This window comes from Streptopelia decaocto (assembly GCF_964273445.1).
Source record: "Streptopelia decaocto genome assembly, chromosome: 1".
NCBI lineage: Eukaryota > Metazoa > Chordata > Aves > Columbiformes > Columbidae > Streptopelia > Streptopelia decaocto.
The window spans coordinates 58,599,743-58,620,644 of record NC_138663.1 but is presented as its reverse complement, the minus strand read 5'-3'; the positions used below and the strand labels follow the sequence as shown (position 1 = coordinate 58,620,644).

The following is a 20,902-nucleotide window of genomic DNA, read 5'->3' as shown; positions in this document are numbered from 1 at the left end:
AGGGGTAGAAAGAAAGAAGGTAAGGCAACCTAAAAATGAAGTAAGAAGTAAAGCATCTATAACTATTTCAATCTAGAGGAACACGAACAAGGATAGTGGAGGATTGAACTTCTAAGTCTTAAACAGAAACATTCAGGGAGTTAAATGTATCTAACCTGGCCAAGCAATGCTAAACAGGGGATGTGGCAGGCACAAGGACTTGGAGAATCACAGGAGGAGAAGGACTACCAGAGGCAGTAGTACTGCTACTTTGTCTCTCTTCTTGGGTTACTTCTGCATCTTTCTTAAGATTTATGTTAAGAGTTTAGCTAAGACACTGCTAGGATTTTAGTTCCCATTGTAACTAGGACAGTTCCCAGTCTGATGTGGTGATAGGGAGGGCTTGCTTCATGCTTAGTGCATCATGTTCAGAAGGAAGTTGTTTCAGATCATTATAGTAGAAACAGATTAGGAGGTATGCCTGCCCTAGCAGCTTTTTGACAATGTACTTTTCCTTCTTCTGAGAAAGGAAACCTTTCTGGAAGTGTATAGACAATACTGTATTTCAAGAGAGGCATTAATCTTAAAAACATTTTTTATATCAGTTAAAGTCCAGAATAAATAAAGTCAAACATGCATCATATGTTCTCCTCCACTGTACTGCTTAACGATTCCATCAGCTTTCTTTGCCTCCCTGCATCCGCCCTCACCCCCAACAGGGGCAACGTTGCCCTTGTCAGAGCTGAAGTTAATATTTTTTAGCAGAACTGGACATTTTTTGGCCTTTAGAGTCACATTTTTGATTTGAAGGTCACATTTAGCAAATGGTCTTTCTTCTTCTTTAGTGCTTGTAGTGGACATCAGTAGAAATCAAGATGTATCCCTGTGGGGAGGAGAACAGTCAGTGAAATGCTATGAATTACAAAATGAAGTTTTTTTTGTTTGTTGGGTTTGGTTTTAATTTTAACTTAATCCTGGTGTTAAAGGTCAGAAAATATTCTGAAAAGAGCTGAGCCTTGGAAATAAATATTATTAAGCTCTGGTCCTTTGAACTTTGCAAAAGAGCCCCATCTTTCCCTGGATGCTATCCCTTTCCACCACACTAGCAACAGAAAGGATCCTTAGGAAAACAACCTAAAGATCATACAGCCCACACAGGAAAGTTCATCTGAGCCTTGAGGCAACTAGGCAATCATCACAAAGTGGGATTATTTTTTACCTAATTTGAGCTATTTAGGAGTTAGCCATCTAATCTAAACTTATCCTTAAGGCTTCCCCCAGTGTCAGTGCATACAGACCAAGGAACCTGCAGAGAACAGCCCATCACAGTCTAACGTTATTATCTATGGAAAATGAGAAGAATTGTCTTTCTTCCTATTGACCATCACCAATAGCCTGGGACTGGAAGTGGAGACTACAGAATTAGCTTTCAAATAGGAATAGGAAAAAAAAGGAATAACCTTTTCATGAGAGTGTCAAAATCTCACCTGTACAATTGTAATGTGAGGTCTCGTCAAGGTAACGTTGGCCAGATTGGGAAGAGGAAATCCTTTTGACAGTTTAGCTTAAAAAAAAAAAGAGGCAAACAGTGATTTAGGTATGCATTGGAAAAATAAGAAATACCTGCCCTTCAAAAACCCTGTTTGTCCAGAGATTTCTAGGCCATTTTCAAAAATTAACCTCTTAGTCTTCACAAGCAACACTGGGAGGTAGATATGATGCTCATTTACCAGCTGGGAAAAGAATTACAGGTGTTTTTCTCTTGGCAGAATGTTGCAGCCAAGCCAAAGCATTTCATGTTCACACATCACACACACAGTGAGATGTCCCTAGTGACCCGGAGGATTGTTAGCACAGCTCTAGCATCATTAGAACCTGTTCCCATTTGCCTCCATTAGTTAAAGAAGGCGAAGTTCATCCCCGTACAGAGGGCTGCCACAAAGCTTTATCTCCCTCTGTGGCCTTAAGTAAGATTTATGAGAGGCAAAAGACCTATGCTGGTTTAACAAAGAGGAATATGTTTCACATGCAGTGGACTCAGGCAGGTGTGCAGGCAAGAGAGACACGCTTCTCACTGATGCATCACGGCCACCTTGAGTGAGGTGAAGGAAGGTGAATTATGCGTTTCCAAGTGCTTTTTTGCAGGACAGTGCCTGTGAGAGGACATACTTACACCCCTCCAAATCAATCTCCCCCTTCCACTGCTTATTGGCGAACAGTCATTTTCCACTCAAGTTAATGAAAACTGGAAACTTAAGCAGAAAGTTAGAGGAAGTTCCTAGAATCACCCACTCTGCTGGAAGCTTTTAGCTTAGAAATGCAGCCTTACCATTAGCTGATGGAATTACTTCAGTCTGTAAAATGTAAGACAGGATGTTCTCCAGAAGTGAGATCTGCAACAGAAAAGAAAATTGCATTTGCCGTCACTTTCTGGTAGCAGAACTATCATGCCCTGATCCTGGATGGGGTTAGTAGGCTCGTGTTCACTTTTCAGCTCTCATTTGGCCCAAAAGAGTTATAAACTCAAATGAACTTTGGATCATAAGTCTTTGGAATGATGCAAGGGAAGTGAGACGCAAAATGCAAATGGCTTTCATCACACTTGGACAACATTTTCATTTAAAACAATCTGTTCCCTTTATTTGTGAGATAATTTATCACCAATAGCAAAGCAGGACCAGAACAGTTTTAATCCTTTCTCCTCTGGTACTCAGAACTGACTGATTATACTCAGAATTAAATGACTCTCTGTGGAGGCAGGGTTTTCCCCGACAACTACTCTATTTCAGACATCTGAGACCAGTATTTTTGCTCCCACACCCTGCTGTAATTCTGAGCATCTGTGATGAGCTCCACTGCACCGCATGGAGTTCCTCTGCCTCAGTGGTGCATGGGATCGCCTGGGCAGCACAGCACTCCAGCTGCTGCTACAGTTCAGTTTAGTGCTGTACATTTCACCTTTACGATTTGAGAGATCTCTCTGCTTACTGCTGAAATATGATACAGCAGTCAGGGGAACTACAGAACATCTCATCTTCTGAACGCTAACCTGCCCCAAAGAATATACTTTTAAGTCCACAGAAGAGAGGTGGCTGCCAGAAGACAGGAAAAGAGCCACCCAGGAATGAAGCCAAATGATTCAGAAATACAAACAGAATATAGCTGCTTACTCTCTAGCCTTGATGTCACTGATATTCCTGATTTGCATTTCCTACGTGCTTAAACAATCTGCTTACCTCGAAAAAGCCAACATTGGAGTGGGCTAGGGAGAATTGGAGCCTGAGGGAAAGAAGTGAAACGATGAGTCACTAGAAAGAATAAATAAACACATTATTCTAGTCGTGTGCAATCACTGCTGTAGAGCTCCAGGCCTTAAACATCTGTAAAGAGATTTTGGAAGCAATATATTTTACACAATGCATATTGCCTCATACAGAAAGAGGTGATTTTCTTAGGCCATTGCTGAGCACGCCTGCAAAAGAGTATGGTAGAAGGGCTGTAGCGAGCAATGTGAGTGCACCTCTCCCTCTGTGCCGTATTTTGGAAATCCTACCAACAATTGACTTTACGAGGGCTAGCATCAAGGTCTGCAGGCTCTTAGCTATTTTGCAAGGATTTTGGTGCATCCACCTTATGCTTTGATGTGAGCATTAGCAGGGTGGGAAGAAAAATTCTGTTCATCATATGGTACTGCTGCTGATGGCTGTGTTGCTAATGCTTTTGTTTACAAATTCAAATACTTCTCAGTATATATCGAAGTATCCAAACTTGTATTTAAAACATGATTTTTGAGTTTCCACAGAACCAGCACCCCAGCTCTGAGCACACTCTAGACTATTTTTCTCACTGAATGTTGCTGCAAAAAAATGCTAACAAAACTATCCTCCTTAAATTCCTAGCATCTCTGTGCCCTGACCATCTCCGCATATTCTTAACCCTGTAACTGTCTTCCCAATAGACTTTTGTGAAATTAGGGTCCCAATTCCCAGCTGCGAGGTCCTGGTATACAGAGCTTCTCTCTATAAAATGTGACATGCTAGATATCTAAATGCCCAAGTATTCAGTCTCCAGCTTTCTGACCCTTGGAAGTTGCAGTGCCTCAGCTGGAGAATCTGCTGTAAGAACATCAGCACAGGGGAACTGCAGACATCCAGATTCTTTACCATGTCCTGGACCTCTCTGCATGTCTTTAGTTGCACAGGTGGGTTAGAAAGCAGTTGCGCCTTGCCAGCTACAAAGGGATGAGGGTAGCTCTCAGATTATTCATGGTCATCATAGATGGCCTGCACACTTCATCTAGCTAGCCCAGAGGGGAGAGTAGATGTGAGGAGCAGAGAATCCCCATGAAACCACTGCCCTGCAGCAATCTTCAGCTGGTGGGCAGTCCCTTGTGGACTGAGGCAGTTGTCACAGAGAAGCTTCCTGACTGCTCTAAACTCTACAGCCACATAGAGAATTTGAGAATCTAATCCCTCACCAGGGAAACACAATCATTCAATTATGGTTATCTGATCATGAGCCTAAACTGCTAATGTTGGGATTGCTAACACTTCCAAATGGCTGAAAATGCTTTCCATCCCAGGTTGAATTACCTGTTCAAACATAGCGATCCCATCAATTTCTGGTCAAATATATTCAGAGCGATGCTGGTGTTGGCTGTCTGCAGAATAAAGGAACCAGGGGTTACCAGACACACAAAAACCAGGACCCTTGCTGTGAATCAGTCACAAACACAGAAATATCTTCCCAGTTACGTACAGAAAATGCTTAATGCAGATGCAACTTTCTCCCTGGCCCATGCAAGGATTCGCACAGTAAATGTCCGCTTATCTGAATGGCACTGACAAGAGCTGAAATGTGGGTAATGAGGTTTCACTAATCAAAAACATTTTTAGTTAAATGAACAAGTTGCCAAGAAGCATGACTCGTGCCTGCAGAACTGTCATTCCAGAGAACAAAACTTTGGTTAATCAGAGTCACTACATGTTTGGATTTTTGTCCATGTAAAGGATAATGTTCTTCACCATGGAGAAGTCCTATAGGTTAACTGATGCCCCATAGATACCACCTGTGACTAAGGGGAATTTGCTTGTTTAAGTACTTAAAATCCAGCACTTTGTTTCTTGTACAGAGTTTTAACAGAAAGAAGGAACAAACATACTTAACCCTGAGCGAAATATCACCTTGTTCGTTGTACTTACTATGTTCATCGTGAACAATGACTGGGTGGCTGAGTCTGGCAGAACAGCAAACACCTCCATGGAGCCCTGAATCTCTACCGTGAAGGAATCCTCCTCTAAGCTGATGATAGGTACTTCAGTAGCCATTAGCTTCAACATCACTGGGTAGGGTATAACTGAATATTTGGCTACCTGCAAGTTCCAAGACAAAAAAAGAGACAGAGAAATGCTTGTCTTGTAGAACAGATTAGAATACTGCATTTTCTTGTTCTCAAAGCAATAATTTTGAAGTAGTTCCTTAAGATGACCTGAAAGATATCTGCTAATATATTATTATTTCAGGCAAGCAGGAAGCAGAGGTTTTCTGTAGTGATAAATCAACATTCTTGGCCACAACAGGAATGCAGTGGAAAGTTCCTTCTGCTCAAGGAATATGATTCCTTCTGTATCACTTTGAAAGAAATTAAATACACATTTGTGAGCACAGGAGAGGAATGCAACATGAATGTGATGTTTAAGTCACACAATAAAAGAGCTCAGGAGTCATTCACTTAGAGATCCATCCATGTCATGAGACAAGTTCCTGCTCTGAACTGTTCTTGGAGGAGCCTTCATTGCTTAAAGAGGAGTGCATAAGCATACCAATATCATAACTTAGAACAGAAGGGGTGGAATATTAGCATCAATGCTCATAACATTTTACGGAGAAGACCATATGATGACTTCCCTACGAGCATTTTTAGATTTCTGAGGAAGGAATTTAATATCATCTGGGAAGCAAGCAAGGATATGAAGTTTTTCAAATCATGAGTCCAGTTTCATCCAACCTCGGCATTCATGCTCTAAGGTCTCTTATGCTCATTTTTGGTTTCTCATTCTGTCTGAGAAGGCTGGTGGAAATCACACATGCTCATATTCTCTGACCTGTTATATTAATGCCCTTCACCTAAAATAAATGGAAATCCTGTGCATCTGCCTTGTCTGTTCCACAGATGTAATGTTTCCTGCCCATCTGTTAGCTCAGTTTCCTGCAAGTGGCTACTACAGTCCTTTCCCAGGCCTTTACTGGATTCCTTTCTGCTAGACAGTCATGGGCTAGCAGTGAAGCAAAGATAATTATGCAGATTTGGGTGGGAGAAAGGTGCTTTTTCTGACCTGAGGCCCTCTCAGAAGCCTCTCAAAGCAGGACTCATGACTGGAAGCTTTTTTCTACGTGGATTGGTTAGGTGAGAACAGCTGTGTCTTTGGCACAGTGCCCAGAATAAAGACTGATGTGCAGGATTATGGGCCAATTTTGGTAACAGTGCAAGTCATTCAACTTGTTGTGGAGGTGGGAGGTGACAAGGCCCATCTGCTCTGCAGTTACAAGGTATACATGTGCCCACTTCTCCAGCACAGGAGACCTGCTGGTCTTACAAACCTTTGAGATACACCAGTAGTGACATGTCTGACACTCACAGCAACTGGTTTCTAAGAGTTTGTGGGATTAATGATACTCACCTCAGGGATGATACTGCCAAATATCTCTGTGCTTATATTAAAATAGCTGCAAGTCTGGAGAAAAAAAAAATGTATGAGAAAACAAATGAGTTTACCAGATGTGACCTTTGTGGTCAATTTTTCTCTAAATACATTATTACTGCAATTTCAATGAATCTTTGGTCTTGTACATTTTGTTTTTAGAAATATTAAGGCACTCAGTATACTTAATACATGTCAAAATACTTCCTGGGAAAGCAAATGCTTAATATCATTATAGTTTGGGTGGCAATCTATAGGTTTTGGGACTTACTGGACCTCCTGGAGACAGGCCAGCCAAGTCAGCTAGCCTCCAAGCCACAGCTACTGTGCTCTGACATATGCTTTGCTTTCCTGTCCCCTGTGGTACTTTCAGTCCGTAAAGATGGCTCAGAAAACAGCCTCTGATCCAGCTAAATTCCCAAGAGTAAATCTTTTGTCCATCTCAGAAAAGTCAATACCTCAGGTCTACAAAAACCTTATTTTTTTGTGGCAAAGTTGCCAGTATTTAGTACTTCACTCAGTGGAACTTGGCACTCCTGGCTGTGGACTGAGGTATCTATCTAGAGTGTAATAAAAGAGCATAATAGTTTGCTGGTGTTTATTGTGTACTCTCTCAGGACTTTGTAGACCAATTAGAAGCTTTGTAAGGCCAGGTACTGGCAATTGGCAGGCCAAAGCCCCATCTTGGATGACCTGAGCCACTCTGACCCCATTGCTCTGTGTTCTACTCACCTCCTCAGTAATGGTGATGTTGAAGGCCCCCGCAGTGTAGTAGGCAAATGAGGAGGTCTGAAAGAAATACTCTGAGAAGGCAAGGTAGAGCATGGAGTCACTTTGGTCTGGGATAGCAAAGGGAGATGCCACATGGGGAGGACCAGTATAGTTTCCAGCTGGGTAGACTGTCCCCTGAAAAGTATTGGCAAAGATTAAAAATAATTTCAGAGCTACAACATGACTTGGTGGATCTGCCAGCACAGAGAATTGATCCTATTTTTATTTCCCTTGCTCAAGCTATTGATTTATAAATAAGTACACAGGCTTTGTAGTACACTCTGAAGCCTTCGTGCTTTCAGGCAGGTGGTAGAGACAAGTTCCAGAGACTGGACACCTTCATCTATCTTGAGGTGCTCATCAGCTATGGAAAACAGTCTACCATCTCTGAAAATAAAGCCTGTCAATGAAGTGTCTGCGTATTGAATGAAGAGCATGACTAAGGCTCCTCCTTACTGAAAAGCATTACTTTCTCCTTTCCTTATTTCTAGGAATTTTAATCTGAGTACCGTGGCCTAGGGCTTTCCAATGGTCTCGTTTACAAGATGGATCCCTAAAACCAGAGGCTTTTCTAGATCAAAATCAACACCTTATTCTACCCAGAAATAGGTTGGTAATTTCTACAGACAAAGAATGCCTATGAGAGAAAGGAAAGTCATGTCAGACAATTCTAAATACATTTACATTGTCTTCTACATTACCCAAAATATTAGCTAAGGCCTGCAGATCTAATATTTCCAAATGTATCCAGATAAAGCAAAAAAGGTAAAACTCATTTAAATTTAGGAAGGTACTCAGAGGTTAAGATTTTTCATATCCCTTTTACGTGTCCTCCCTTTCTGTTTAATCTCATAGGTATTCTGTTTGTCTATTTTCTCAACCCCTCCCCATCTATGTCTAAATTTTGTGTTGCCTTTTGAGGACTATCAAAATGGTTACAAAGTACTGAGTCACTTTGCTGATGACCTCCCCATTCAATCCTCACTTGCTATATTGACCAGTCACTTGCTTTGTATCTTTCCCCCACATTGCATCTTATGTGGGAGAGTAGCTCTTGTAAACAGTCATGGCATTACCTCTTCAGTCCGCCTCAAGTCCCTGCTTAAAATCTAGTTGCTATAACCAGAAGAGCTTGACAGCAGCTGCAGAGCTGGTGTACCGAGACCATTGTCTACCATACCAACTGATACTGGCTTACTGTTCCTTTGCATTCCTGCCTCTCATTTCCCCGTTGTCTCTTATTAACAAGTATAAGATCTTTATGACAAGACTGTCTTTTCATTCTCCCTTTGTAGAGCACCTAGCATAAGGCATCTTGAAATTAGTTAAGCATCTTAGATACTATGGTCACAATAACTACCCTCAACCAAATTGCCATACACACAATGATAATCAAGTCATTTTAGAATTAGGACCTAGTCTGATTTTAGTTTCGGTACAGAAGGAGGTTTTTCCCTTTATTTAAAAGAAACTTCCAGGCCTTCAAACTCAGCAGCACTCCTTGGGCTCCCATGCTTTTTCAAGGGTGTTCTCCTGAGCCTTAACTACTTCTCCCGTGGTCTTGCTCTTTCCTTTCCTCTCTCAGCTGACAGCAGACACAGAGTTAGTGCAATGTCTAGACATATTCCCCTGACTGAACAAAGAAGCCCCAGATATTAATCAACAGTGAGAGAAGGATGAACGTTGAATACCTTTATTTCCCTCATTTCCCTTTCTCTTTTTTCTTCTAAGTTGCTTAGTCAACTTTTATTGCTATTTGCTATAACCACTCAACAGCAATTAAAAAAAAAAAGATTGTGGTGTTTAAATAATTCATTTTACAGGAGGATTGTTAAAAATGATTACAACAACAAACACAATAGTGCTTTGAAACGCCTGTCTTCTCAGATACTGAGTCTTAGTGTTCTGAACAACAGTCTTAGAAAGTGGATCATACAACAAAGCCACAGCAATCTTAGCAAATAGCACTACAGGCAATTACCTTTAAGTCCAGGTCAATGAATGGTTGGAATACTGCTGGCAAGCTGTTTAAGGAGTAGTCTACTTCAGCCAAATCATCAATCGGCATTAGGACTGTAAGGATGATAGACAAGACAAAATACCCAATCTTACAGAAAGCAGAGAAAGAATTTTATGTATACTTAGAACTAAGTCTGTTCTTACAACAGGATACAACCTAGGAACAATACAACCAGGAACCTCCTAACATGCATTCTGACCTAAGGCTTGATGTTTCTACTGGCATCTTCTTTAAAGCACCTTCTTTAGTTTGTGGAAAAGTAAATTTGATTAAACAAAAAAAGAAAAAATGAAATGGCCATACCAGTGCTTCAGGGCATAAGGAAATGCCTTGTCAAGCAGTTCTGAGAGCATCCAGAATGCCTCTAACTTGCAAATATTTTCCCAGAAAGGTGTGTGCCTGACCCACTTATGTACTTGTGTTTTGCACACAGTATCTACCCAACACTTTGGGTATCTTAAATGCCTGCAGATCTAACCCAAAATGGTTAAAGTGAGAAGATTTTTACAAAGGAGCTTTTTCTTTTTGCCTTTGGCAAGTCTGATAAATAAGCAAGTGAAACTCAAAGTTCCAGGCAGGCTAGCTGAGCAAGCTTCAGCTTATAAAGTGCTATATGTGCAGGAGGACACAGAGCATGGGAGGGAATGGAAAACTGCCTTAGCATCAGTGCTGTGTGGCCTCTAAGCAGCATTTCTGATAACTGAGGTGCACACTGCCACAGTTTCAAGTTGAAAATCACTCCCAAGTCCTTGACTTTTCAGAAATATTATTTTCTTGTCAAAGTACAACTCCCTTTATTTAACCGTGGTCCTGTAAGCAAGGGAGCAGGCAGATCAGGGGGTCTGACACCACTCCTGGAGGCTTTGCTGACCAGCTGCTGTAAAGAAAACTGCAGAATTTCACTGAACCGGAAAGAGAAAGCAGAAGGAAAAGATCTCACTCATGACTCACCATTCAGTGATCGGAGGTCTTCATCTATCAACTGGATCCCAGATCTGATGTTAGGACATGACTGTATAAAAGTACACTCAAATTATTGCCTGATTAACATGGTGGATCTGCCAGCACATCTCAGCTGTGTGCTAGCAAATCTGTCTGCTTATGCGACACACACAGCAGCATTTGTTTGTTAAAACACCAAAACTACTTTTTCTTCAGCTGACTCATTCCTCAAGGTTCCCACCTGGTGCAATGTGAGCAAATCCAAAGTCAGACCTGTCTTTAGGCAACAAAGTGGGAAGTTGCTACAGGCAGCCTGAAGGTGGTGACAAAACCCCAGCCTTAAGAGTGCAAAAAGGAGATGGAGATCTCACATCGGTCCCACAGGTGACATCCCTGTCCAGGGGCAGAATCACAGCCATAGCAAGCTCTGCCTCCTCTCAGAGGTCTTGGGAAGGTTGTCATCAGAACTACTCACCTCTTGGATATGAAGAAGTTTAAATGTGTCATAATATCAGGTGATGTACTGCAACATCTCTGTGCATCACCCAATATAGGTTTTGTCTGCTGAGTATAAAAATTACACAAAACCCAGGATGTGGATACACAGAGACTTATTCTGCATTGGAATTGGAAAATAACTACATTTTCCAGCCCTACTGCTGCCTTGGTTGAACTTAGCTGTGGACCAGTCAATAGCTTGGCCATCCACTTCATCTGGAAGCATTTCTGGCTGGCAAAACATGAGTGTGCTGATCAGACCAGAATAGGACTATATTATTTTTCTATTTCTTCCTTTGCCAAGTTCACAGCACTGACTTGTGAAAGTTAAACCCCTCCCCTACACAATTTGAAAGGCTTACGTTAGTGACCAGTCTCCTGTGAATGGGTTTCTTCAGATACTTGATAAAGAAGTTATGCAGGAAGCTAGAGGAAAGGAAGAAGGCAATTAATGGGTCAAGTACTACAGTCATTAACAGGAAATCAGATATCTCTGCAGAACATGAATTTAATGGCCTCTGAGTGTGATACTCTAGTACACAAGGGAGCTCTCTTAAGTGCTACAGCTATCAGAGAACCACCATTTAAAAGCTGATAATTTCACCACTAGGCATCTCTGCAATTAGCCTGAGTAGTTTCACCTTTATGAATAAAGAATTCTTCATATTACTGCCATCATGTACGTACAAACACAGAATAAGTAAGTGGTGCCTGCAGTAGGAACTCCCAACACAAGTAGAAACAAGGAAACAACAAAAAACCCAAACCTAAAACCAGGTGATAAGCATTGTGTGTAGACAGTGAGAGATGTACAATAAAAAAATGAAATTATGTTGCAGAGGGTTGTAACCAGAGGCAGAACAGACAGAAGTCTGGTTCTGTGCAGTTTTGATAGCACATGACTAGGAGTACTTAAAGCATAGTACAAGTGTGTTAACTTCTACCTGGAGTTGAAGAGTAGAACAGCATTTGGAAAGAGGTGGTTACTGAAGAAGTACAAGAGATTGCTTGATCTGACAAGAACTGTTGTTTTTATCCTTTACTCCAGGGATAGCATCCACAAATACAAGGACAATGGTAAAATTTGGCCATTCTAACACTGGATTAGGGCTCGGATTTTCACTTGTGGTGCCTATAGATGCCAAAACAGGTGCCCTATTTTGTGAAACTGTCTTTGTGCCATTCATTGGCAATGATTTTGTCCCAGAGTATATACAGATTTCTTCCACTTACCCACTTTTTCCATTCAACTTGATGTCTATGTCGCCAGAAGTTGTCCGGCAGCTGGTAAGTGATATTGATGTATGACCCATATTATCCAGGGGTGTTGAAAAGATTGCAGTAACAAACACCTTTGAAATGTACACCGTGCCTCTCCCGCTGTCTTTACTGCATAAAGTAAAAATAAATAACTGAAAAACTATTTTTATTTAACTTTCAAGACTCAATTTTTAAATTGACACTTTTCTGTTCACTAAAGATGAACCTGTTTACCTGAATACTTTTTATTACATTGCTCAAAATGAAAATAGATTCTAATATGTCTGCAAATACTCAACTATTCCACACAACTTTCCAGATAGGAGTTTTGGAAAATGATGGATTTGGCAAAGTAGATGATTTGATATTGTATTTTGTTCCAGTTACCAGACCGTGTCCACGGCAGAGGGAACTGGGATATGCCCACTATAAGATAGGGCAAGAGAGTTGTACTGGGATCTAATCTACTGGTGTCTGGGGAGGGTCTGTACAAACCCACATCAGGGCCTGGAGTGCCTCAATGGCCTCTGCACCCTCTTCCTCACCCCTCCCAGGGGTTTGGCAGCCCATGCTCAAGACCAGCTCCCACATGGTGAAGCGCTGTTGTTTTGGATCAAGTTGTTCACAGCTTGGTTGTGAGAAAGAGCCGTGAAAAGCCTCATTGGGGGTCTCTACCCTTGGTTTATGAGCTGCATTGGAGCTCAGGTCTTTGCTTAAGCTATGTTGTAGGTACACCTATGTGCAACCTTGTACTTAGTTAATCCTCACAGTGCTTTTCTGGTTTGACTTCCTGGCTTCACCTCAGACCTGCCTCTTCACTGTGGACTTGCCTGGCAGCCTGTGCTGGTGGCTGCTCCTGGTCACCACCATCAACCTGCTCTCCTTTCCAGTCCCGGGTGCTTGTCAGTGAGGGCCCTGCCTCTCCTGCTGTGCCACCACCCTCAGCTCCCAGGTCCCCATCTTTAGCAAGCAGCCAGCCTTGCTGTCCCTGGCAGCAGAAGCCCAGAAATGCAGATCAGAGTAATGATCTCTGCTGTAATTGATGATCCCTGCTGTAATTCAGTCAGTTTAGCAATATGGGTAATGTGAGTTGTGGAGAAGAGGGGAAGGGATTTCTTTCCTCTGAAGCAGCCTGGGACTAGGAAGGTGTGTAGACTGCTCTAAGGGTATTGCCATTTCCTTCTCCATTTTCCATCAGCTTTTGAACTGTACCTCTTGGAGGAGTAGCACAGGGTTTCTAGCAGTGTAGCTGCACTGGGAGGGTTTATCATACTGGATTGTGATCCACCATACTGCAGTTTTTCTACATGTGTCATTAGCTGGCAGGTTGGATAACCACATTCAGCTAGAGCACAAATACTTTACTTTTTGCAAAGTGCTTCTCAGCCATGAGCTCTTTATCGGTGCTGATGGCTAAGGGGGCAGGGGCTGTCTCCCATCAGCAAACCTGCTGAGAACCAGTCTGTACTCCTGGCTTACTGCTACTAGCTATTAAAGAGCACCTTTGCCATGGAAAGGTCACAGGAAAAAATAAACTTTGCAATTTTTTTTTATCTCTACATTCTCCACCAAGAAAAATCCCAGGACACATGAGGCTGTACGTACAACATCCAGGTCCTTATGTTCCAGTTCATATCAATGGTTAGAGATGCATTTCCAATCACCAGTTTTATCCCAGTCCCAGGGATGAGGGAAATGGAAGCACTGGGGAATTCAACAGCAGTGACGTGTATTCTAGAGGACGAGCGACATAAAGGAGAGAAAATAAAAAGTTTGTATTTCACAAGTCAGGGTGAACACAAAAGAAGATTCAGTAAAACACAAATTGCGTCTGGAGAGAAGACTTACCTTGAGATGTTGTATTTGACATTACCAAGCCCAAACTTCTCATAGCCACTCAAATCAGGGAAATGCTCCTTCTCCATGTTCTGCTTCAGGATTTCCAGCCCAACCTCCTTCGCTACAGGAAAACAGTGATCAGTTCAGTTGCCTTTGATACTGCCTGGGAGTTTACAGTTACGTGCTTCTGGCCCAGGGAATGGGATGGACACAGAGTCGGAAAGAAGAGGGTATCTAATTTGAGACCAAGCAGTGCTATTTCAGATCTCACTCCTAGTCATGGAAAGAGTTGAACTTACTGATTCAATATCTGAAATCAAATGAACCTCGATTTGATGTACCATGCTATCAAGCAGCATATTTGATCTGCTATATTGTGCTCTTAAGCCTTCCTATTCTTTACAACCTGCAATCAGGTCATTGCCTTCCATTGCTATTGCTTCTCATACCACGATTCAATGCAATACCACCATCAGATCGTGAAAACATCACACATACCATACTCCAAGCCCTTCTGGGTGATCCTCACTTTGACTCCAGGATTGGCATTGAGTTGCCCACTGAGCAAACTTAAGAGGAGGAGAGAACAGCAGATCACCATCTTCCTTGTTTTTTTCACAGGACCTGTTAATAAATATTTATAACAATAGTAGAAGTTCATGCTTTGTCATGTGGTGGCTGTACTCCCTTTTCCCTCCTTGAAGTGGGCTGTTCTGACAGCAGCTTTCCCTCCAGAATGGATAAAATGGAAAGCCCAGTAGCCATGGAAGAGAGGACCTGTTCTGCACAGACTGCTGGAGAAATAGAGCTACTTGGGGTAGAGCAGAAAAGTCAGCCTATTCACTGTCACAGGGAGTGGAAAAATCTCTTGGGATACATCCTCCTGGACAAGTCCTATAGAAAGGGAAGTGGCATTGAATTTTTAGGCCTTCTGCCCAACCCCCCCCAGTTAGTGAGATATGTAGCTTATATTTCCCAAATATGTGCAGGTCTCAGTGCCTCCTGGTGATTCAACAGTCATCACTGACTCTTAGCACTTTGGAAGGCCTGATCAGCTCATTTAGTTATAGACATAGATACCCCTACTTTTGGAACCACTTATTAGGATCTTAGCCACAACTTTGAGAAGCCCTTTATGTTCCCTTCCAACACAGAACAAAAGAAAATTATTTTGTGCCAGCAGACAGTGTTCTCATATCTCCTAGTCTGCATGTTAATAAATGCATGAAGTATCATCCAAAAACTCTCCTTGCAAGCTTCATGGTCCAATGGATGTTTATTTTTGCCTTTTTCATTCCCATTAAACCACTGTTTTGCCCATGGAGAACCATAGCCTGGTTCTCCATTCACAGATAGGGACTTCAGTGATCATAGTATTTTATAAGAACAAATTCATAAAGGTGACATAAATGCTTTTACTAATAATTTACATTTTATTGCTAGTCTCTCATTTCCCTTAACATGTTTAGGGTCACCAGCAATGAGCTGTGCTCCTTTATTATCTCCTCTCAGAAAAATTTAAGGGGATGATCACAGCCTGGGACAGTGACTTAATGCTGAGAAATATATATATATATATATATATATATATATATATATATATATATATATATATAAAATTTATCATTCACAGGATTCACAGGAGGTTGCCCTTCCCCAATATACTTGGGTTAGACTATTTTTATCTAATTATACATTGAAAAGTTGGGTCTCTCATTTGAAAGTCATCTTTATAGTGAAGAGGAATTTATCCTATCTATCTTAAAACAAATTGCCCTGTGGGGAGTGCTCATCTTCCTCCTGTAACTACAGGATTTAATGTCTACCTCTGGGGTGGGTCAAGGCAGGTAAACTGAATCTGGATCAGTTATATATACAGTATGTGCCAATCATGACCAATCACTGTATGGTTGTGGGGTGATCCTTCAATTAATGGGAGAGCCCCTGCACTGCCTGGTCATTCTTTGCTTAGAGAACCTGCTCCCAAAGACACAGATCTCTTCTGAAAGTCACCCTCTTCTGTATGATGCCACCAAATAACTTGTCAGTAACCAGAGACAACTTGTTTCTGACAGCAAGTTCTGCCAACGCAGCTTTTCTGCAACACTGTGAGACCTGTCACTAACTTTGATGGCAGGAAAAAAAGCACACACGCATTCCCCCTTCCCCAACAATAAAAACCAAAACCAACCAACAACAACAAAAACACACAGAAAAAAACCCAACCCCAAAACAAGCAGAAACCCACAATTAAGAAAGGGGGTCGATGGCACTACTGGCCAGCTATGCAGTGGATGAACACTTGGCTCTCTCTACCTTCTCATGCATGTCACACAACTGTCCTCAGTGGCTCTACAGGATTTACCATAGGAGTAGTGAATGAATGAAGTAAATCCCCATTCCAGGGGTTTCTGTGACTGAATTTGAATTGAGATGGACCTTTGCTGTCTGAACCACAGGCTGCGTACAGTGACAAAGTCAGAAGCTGTTGCTGCCAGCAAGATCTCCCAGGGAGAGTGGAAGAAGCCACCTTGATGGAGAATTTTAAAACCAAACTGTACAAAATCAGAGAACTCTTGTTTTTTCTTTTTCTTTCCCCAGAGCTGGGAAGAGACCTCTATAGAGTTCTCTGCCATCTGAGGTGGACAGTATGAATGGCAAACAGGTCACGTTATTATGGTTTTCCTTATTCCCAGCTACATTATACATACAGTACATTATAGACAGTTGAAAATACATGAGAGGGTATTTTCTGGCATTATGTTTATGTAAAAAATTCTTTCGTTACTACAGAGCTATTGGAGAGCTGGAATGAAACCACCTAGAAACAGATAGTTGCCTCTCTCCTAATACTTGAAAAAAATCTTTTGATGTTGCTGCATCTTTCAGTAGTTGTTTCATTATCAGTGGTAATAATATACCTCAAACCTCTAAGATATTTTCAGTCATGATCACAATTTAGGCAAACTGCAAAATTAGGAGATATCATTAACTTAATTTTTGTGTGACAGTTTCAAGTAATCCACAGAACACCTTTGCCTTTTACTACGGCTAATATTTTCTTTTTAATTTTAAGAGATAGAAACTGAGAGGTGAAAGAAACACACTTCACATGTAGAACAACAACAACAACAAAAAGTACTGGAAGGAAATGTGTCTTTAACATAGGCATAGTCCTCATAGCTTAAAAATCTCAAAATTTTGCCAGATTTAGCTACATGTATTTCTTCCCAACAAAGCCACTCCACAACAAAGGGTAATCACAAGGTATTTTTTACTATACCTCTCCTCCAAAGGCAGAAGATTCTTGCTGTGCCAGACCACAGGGCTGAGAATGCTGCAGGGAAAACCCTCTACAACCACGGCCCCTTCTTTTAAAGGAAAGAGCTGTGAGCTTGAAGAGACCCAATTGCTGCCACCTGCATCATGCAGGGAGTGGCCTCTTTGGTAACCATGTCCCAAACTATTTTGGGTGTCCCAGGTTAAATCTATCACTCTAATTTGATTTAGGGATGAAGCAGAAGGCAATGTAAACTGTTGAGTGGGGGTGCTAAGGCACCTGGATGCTGAGCTGGGGGTGACATCGGTGCTTTTGTGGCACACTGTTCCACCACTGGCTTTTCAGGTGGACCTGAGAGGAAACCCCAGCAAACACTCTACTTCAGCAGTTCCACAGTACTGATACTCATAGCCCAGTCTGTATTTTGAAAGAAATAAATGAACGTGCCATTGCTAGGAAGAACAGAAGAAAAACAACTGTCTAGGCCCATCTGTTCTGAAATTGCTCAGGATATAGAAACCATAAATTATATAGTATTTCTATTACAGTACATATACACAACAGTGTATATATACGGTGCAAATATATAGTATCAAGGCCTTGCAATCAACATTTTGTATTTCTTCTGCTTGCTTATCCAGTTAACCAGTACTTTAGCTAACCAGTACTATTTGGCTTGTCGAAGAGGTGATTTAATCAATTAGCTTGCATGTAAACCAAACAAATTCCCTCAAGCACAGAGCACTTCGCTGGACAATCCGAGTCACTGCCTTGTGCAATCCATGAATAGAAAAGGGTAGAGACATTTGTCAGTCAGCCAACAAATACTCATACTTTACACAGGTTTAACATTCACTGTGGGGAGTCACATGCATAATAATTTAATTATTTATATCTCTGGCAATTGAGGATGAATAAAAATCACACCCTCAGCTACATAAACCTCTCCTTTAACTTTTTTTTTGCACAAATTCTGCAGTTCCTTCAAAGCAAAGAAAGAGCTCCACTGTTTCCATCCCTACAGATCTCCACAATTTACAAACAACTGAATTGTCTGAAAACTATCTCAGCTTATCATGTCCTTTTAACATTTTATGGTTCTTCTAATGGAGTACCACCCATTTTAAATAAAACTTTCAGCAAAACTTAACAAAGACAGACTAAGGCTTCCAGAATAGTTTATTCATTTCTTTCTACAAATACAGCAGTAAAAGCCAAATATCTGGTGGGAGACGAATTCAGATAGCACATTCAAATATACTATGAATAGTTTCTACACCCAAACTTTTCACCTTTCAAGGCATTACAAAGAGCCTCTAAAAGGCATCTTCTATTTCAGTTTTCTCTGTTGAGCCACCAAGCATTTGCTTCAATCAACATGCTAGAGGAGATATAGACTGTGATCCTTTTTACCCAATATACAAGAAACTCAATGAGCTTATTAGTATGGCAATCAATAGAGTCTTGTTGCTGCATCTCTGCAGATTACTTTGGCTTTGCATGATTCCAGTCGTTGCCTCTGGCTCGGTGCTTTAACAATCCCTTTCCCCACCTCCCCAGTTCCCTGCCTCCCCAGTTCTCCCCTTTCTCCATGCACTCTAGTTTGCAGCACACTGAGGGACATAACATAATTTCCATTGTTCTGTCAATCAGGACACAACACCAGATCAAAAATGGTATACTGACCAGTAGGTAAGTATAGGGTGATGCAGGGGCACAAGTTTGATGCGGAGCAGTTGACAGAACTGGGGCTGTTTAGCCTGGAGAAAAGGAGACTGAGGGGAGACCTTATCACTGTCTGCAACTCTCTGAAAGGAGGCTGTAGCATGGAGAGGGTTGGTCTCTTCTCCTAAGTAGTGAGAGACAGGATGAGAGAAAATGGCCCCAAACTGCATGAGGGAAGGTTCAGATTGGATATTAGGAAAAATTTCTTCATGGAAAGAGCTGTCAGGCATTGGAACAGGCTGCCCAGGGAAGTGGTTGAGTCACTGTCCCTGGAGGTATCTAAAAGATGTTTACATGTGGTGCTTAGGGACATGGTTTAGAGACGGACTTCGCAGTACTAGGTTACCAGTTGGACTCTATGATCTAAAAGGTGTTTTCAAACCAAAATAATTCTATGATTCTATGAACTGTTGGTGTACACAGCATCCTCTTTAGTCTTAGGAGAAACAATTGCTTTGTTTATGAACAACAGCCAGAGGCTAGGCTCCGGTTTGAAAAGGCTCACCTAGCAACAGCACTCATTGGTCCCTCCTGGAGTATGTGTCCCATTGGAAGGGAGAAGAGATGGGCACCAGGACTTTAGTTCTCTTTTTCCCCATCTCATGAATTCTCCCCTGAACAGGCAGAAGAAAGTGCCTGAAGTGTGATCAATGAGGGACATCAAACTACTTTAAAATTTCTATTTCTTTTGACCTCTTCTTCCATTCTTTTTCTAGTCACCCTTCACCTACCATAGAATACAATGAATTGGAAGCCCTGCTGTAATTTACTGCTGTTTAATTTCAGCATTTATTTATTTATTTATTTATTTATTGTAAGGACTGTAGCAGCCAGTTAGATAAATAAACAGATTTGGCTAAAAATCAAATGCAAGTCACGTTTCTGTCCCAAGTTGGAAGTGAACTTCCTGTAGTGTGACATTTTTAGACTAGTTTCCCTTTCCATACACTTTTAATATGTCCCGGTTGCGTGCCTCTGGTGACACTGACATAAGACAAAAGAAAGCTTCCAGCTCCATTTTACAAATACAAGAGGTACAGAATTATTTGGAGATTGATACCCTCAAATAGCTGCAGCTACTCACAAACAAGGAAGAACTGCTGGATGAGGTAAAGGCCAAGGGCAGCCTTGGTACAGTGAGCATGGGACTGTAGAGTTTCAGATCCTGGGAGGAGCGAGCAAGACAAAAAACAGGATTACAGCCATAGACTTCAGATGAGCAGATTTCAGGGACCTGCTTGGCAGAATCTGTGGGAAATTGCCCTGGAGACCAGAGGCGCAGAAGAGCTGGCTCATCTTCAAGGGCGGCTGCCTCAGAGCATAAGAAGGGTGCATTACAGTGTTCAGACAGTTGAGCAACTGTGGCGGAAGGCCAGCATGGATGAACATGGAGCTCCTGAGTGAACTCAGACACAAAAAGCAAGCATACAGAAGATGGAAACTGAGGCCAGTAAGGAACAACGATATTGCTTGCACGTGTAGGAATGAAGTCAGGAAAGCCAAAGTTCAGATGGAGCAGGGCAACAGGAAAGGTTTCTGTAAGTACATCAGCAGCAAAAGGAAGGCTAAGGAGAATTTGGGCTTATTGCTCAGTGGGCCAGGGGACTAATGACAAGAGACATAGAAAAGTCTGTTTTTACTAGCAAGGCTTGTCCCCTGGCCTCCCAGGTCACTGAGCTCCTAGCAGAGTCTGTGGGAGTGAGGCAGCACCCACAGCAGGGGAAGAGAGAGTTCAGGATCACTTAACCCACTTGGACATACACAAATCCATGTGACCAGACAGGATACATCTGGAGGAGCTGAAGGCTTTGCCTGGCTGATCTCATTGTGAAGCTGCTGTCTATCACCTTCAAAAGTCCTCAAAAGCACCTGAGAGAGGTTCGTCAT

General features: G+C 41.8%; 1 protein-coding gene across 1 annotated transcript; it reads right to left on the bottom strand.

The window, feature by feature from the left end:
* Nucleotides 1-820: 820 nt before the first annotated feature.
* On the bottom strand, nucleotides 821-20,902 carry LOC309450599 (bactericidal permeability-increasing protein-like; the record flags this gene model as incomplete). The annotated part of the gene is made up of 17 exons (XM_082073570.1): nucleotides 821-862; nucleotides 1,467-1,543; nucleotides 2,309-2,372; nucleotides 3,216-3,258; nucleotides 4,572-4,639; nucleotides 5,181-5,351; nucleotides 6,660-6,713; nucleotides 7,413-7,586; nucleotides 9,433-9,524; nucleotides 10,423-10,483; nucleotides 11,274-11,337; nucleotides 12,145-12,300; nucleotides 13,777-13,905; nucleotides 14,020-14,131; nucleotides 14,509-14,634; nucleotides 20,100-20,180; nucleotides 20,863-20,902. The coding sequence occupies 17 exons, from the start codon at nucleotides 20,900-20,902 to the stop codon at nucleotides 821-823; spliced, it is 1,554 nt and encodes a 517-aa protein (XP_081929696.1).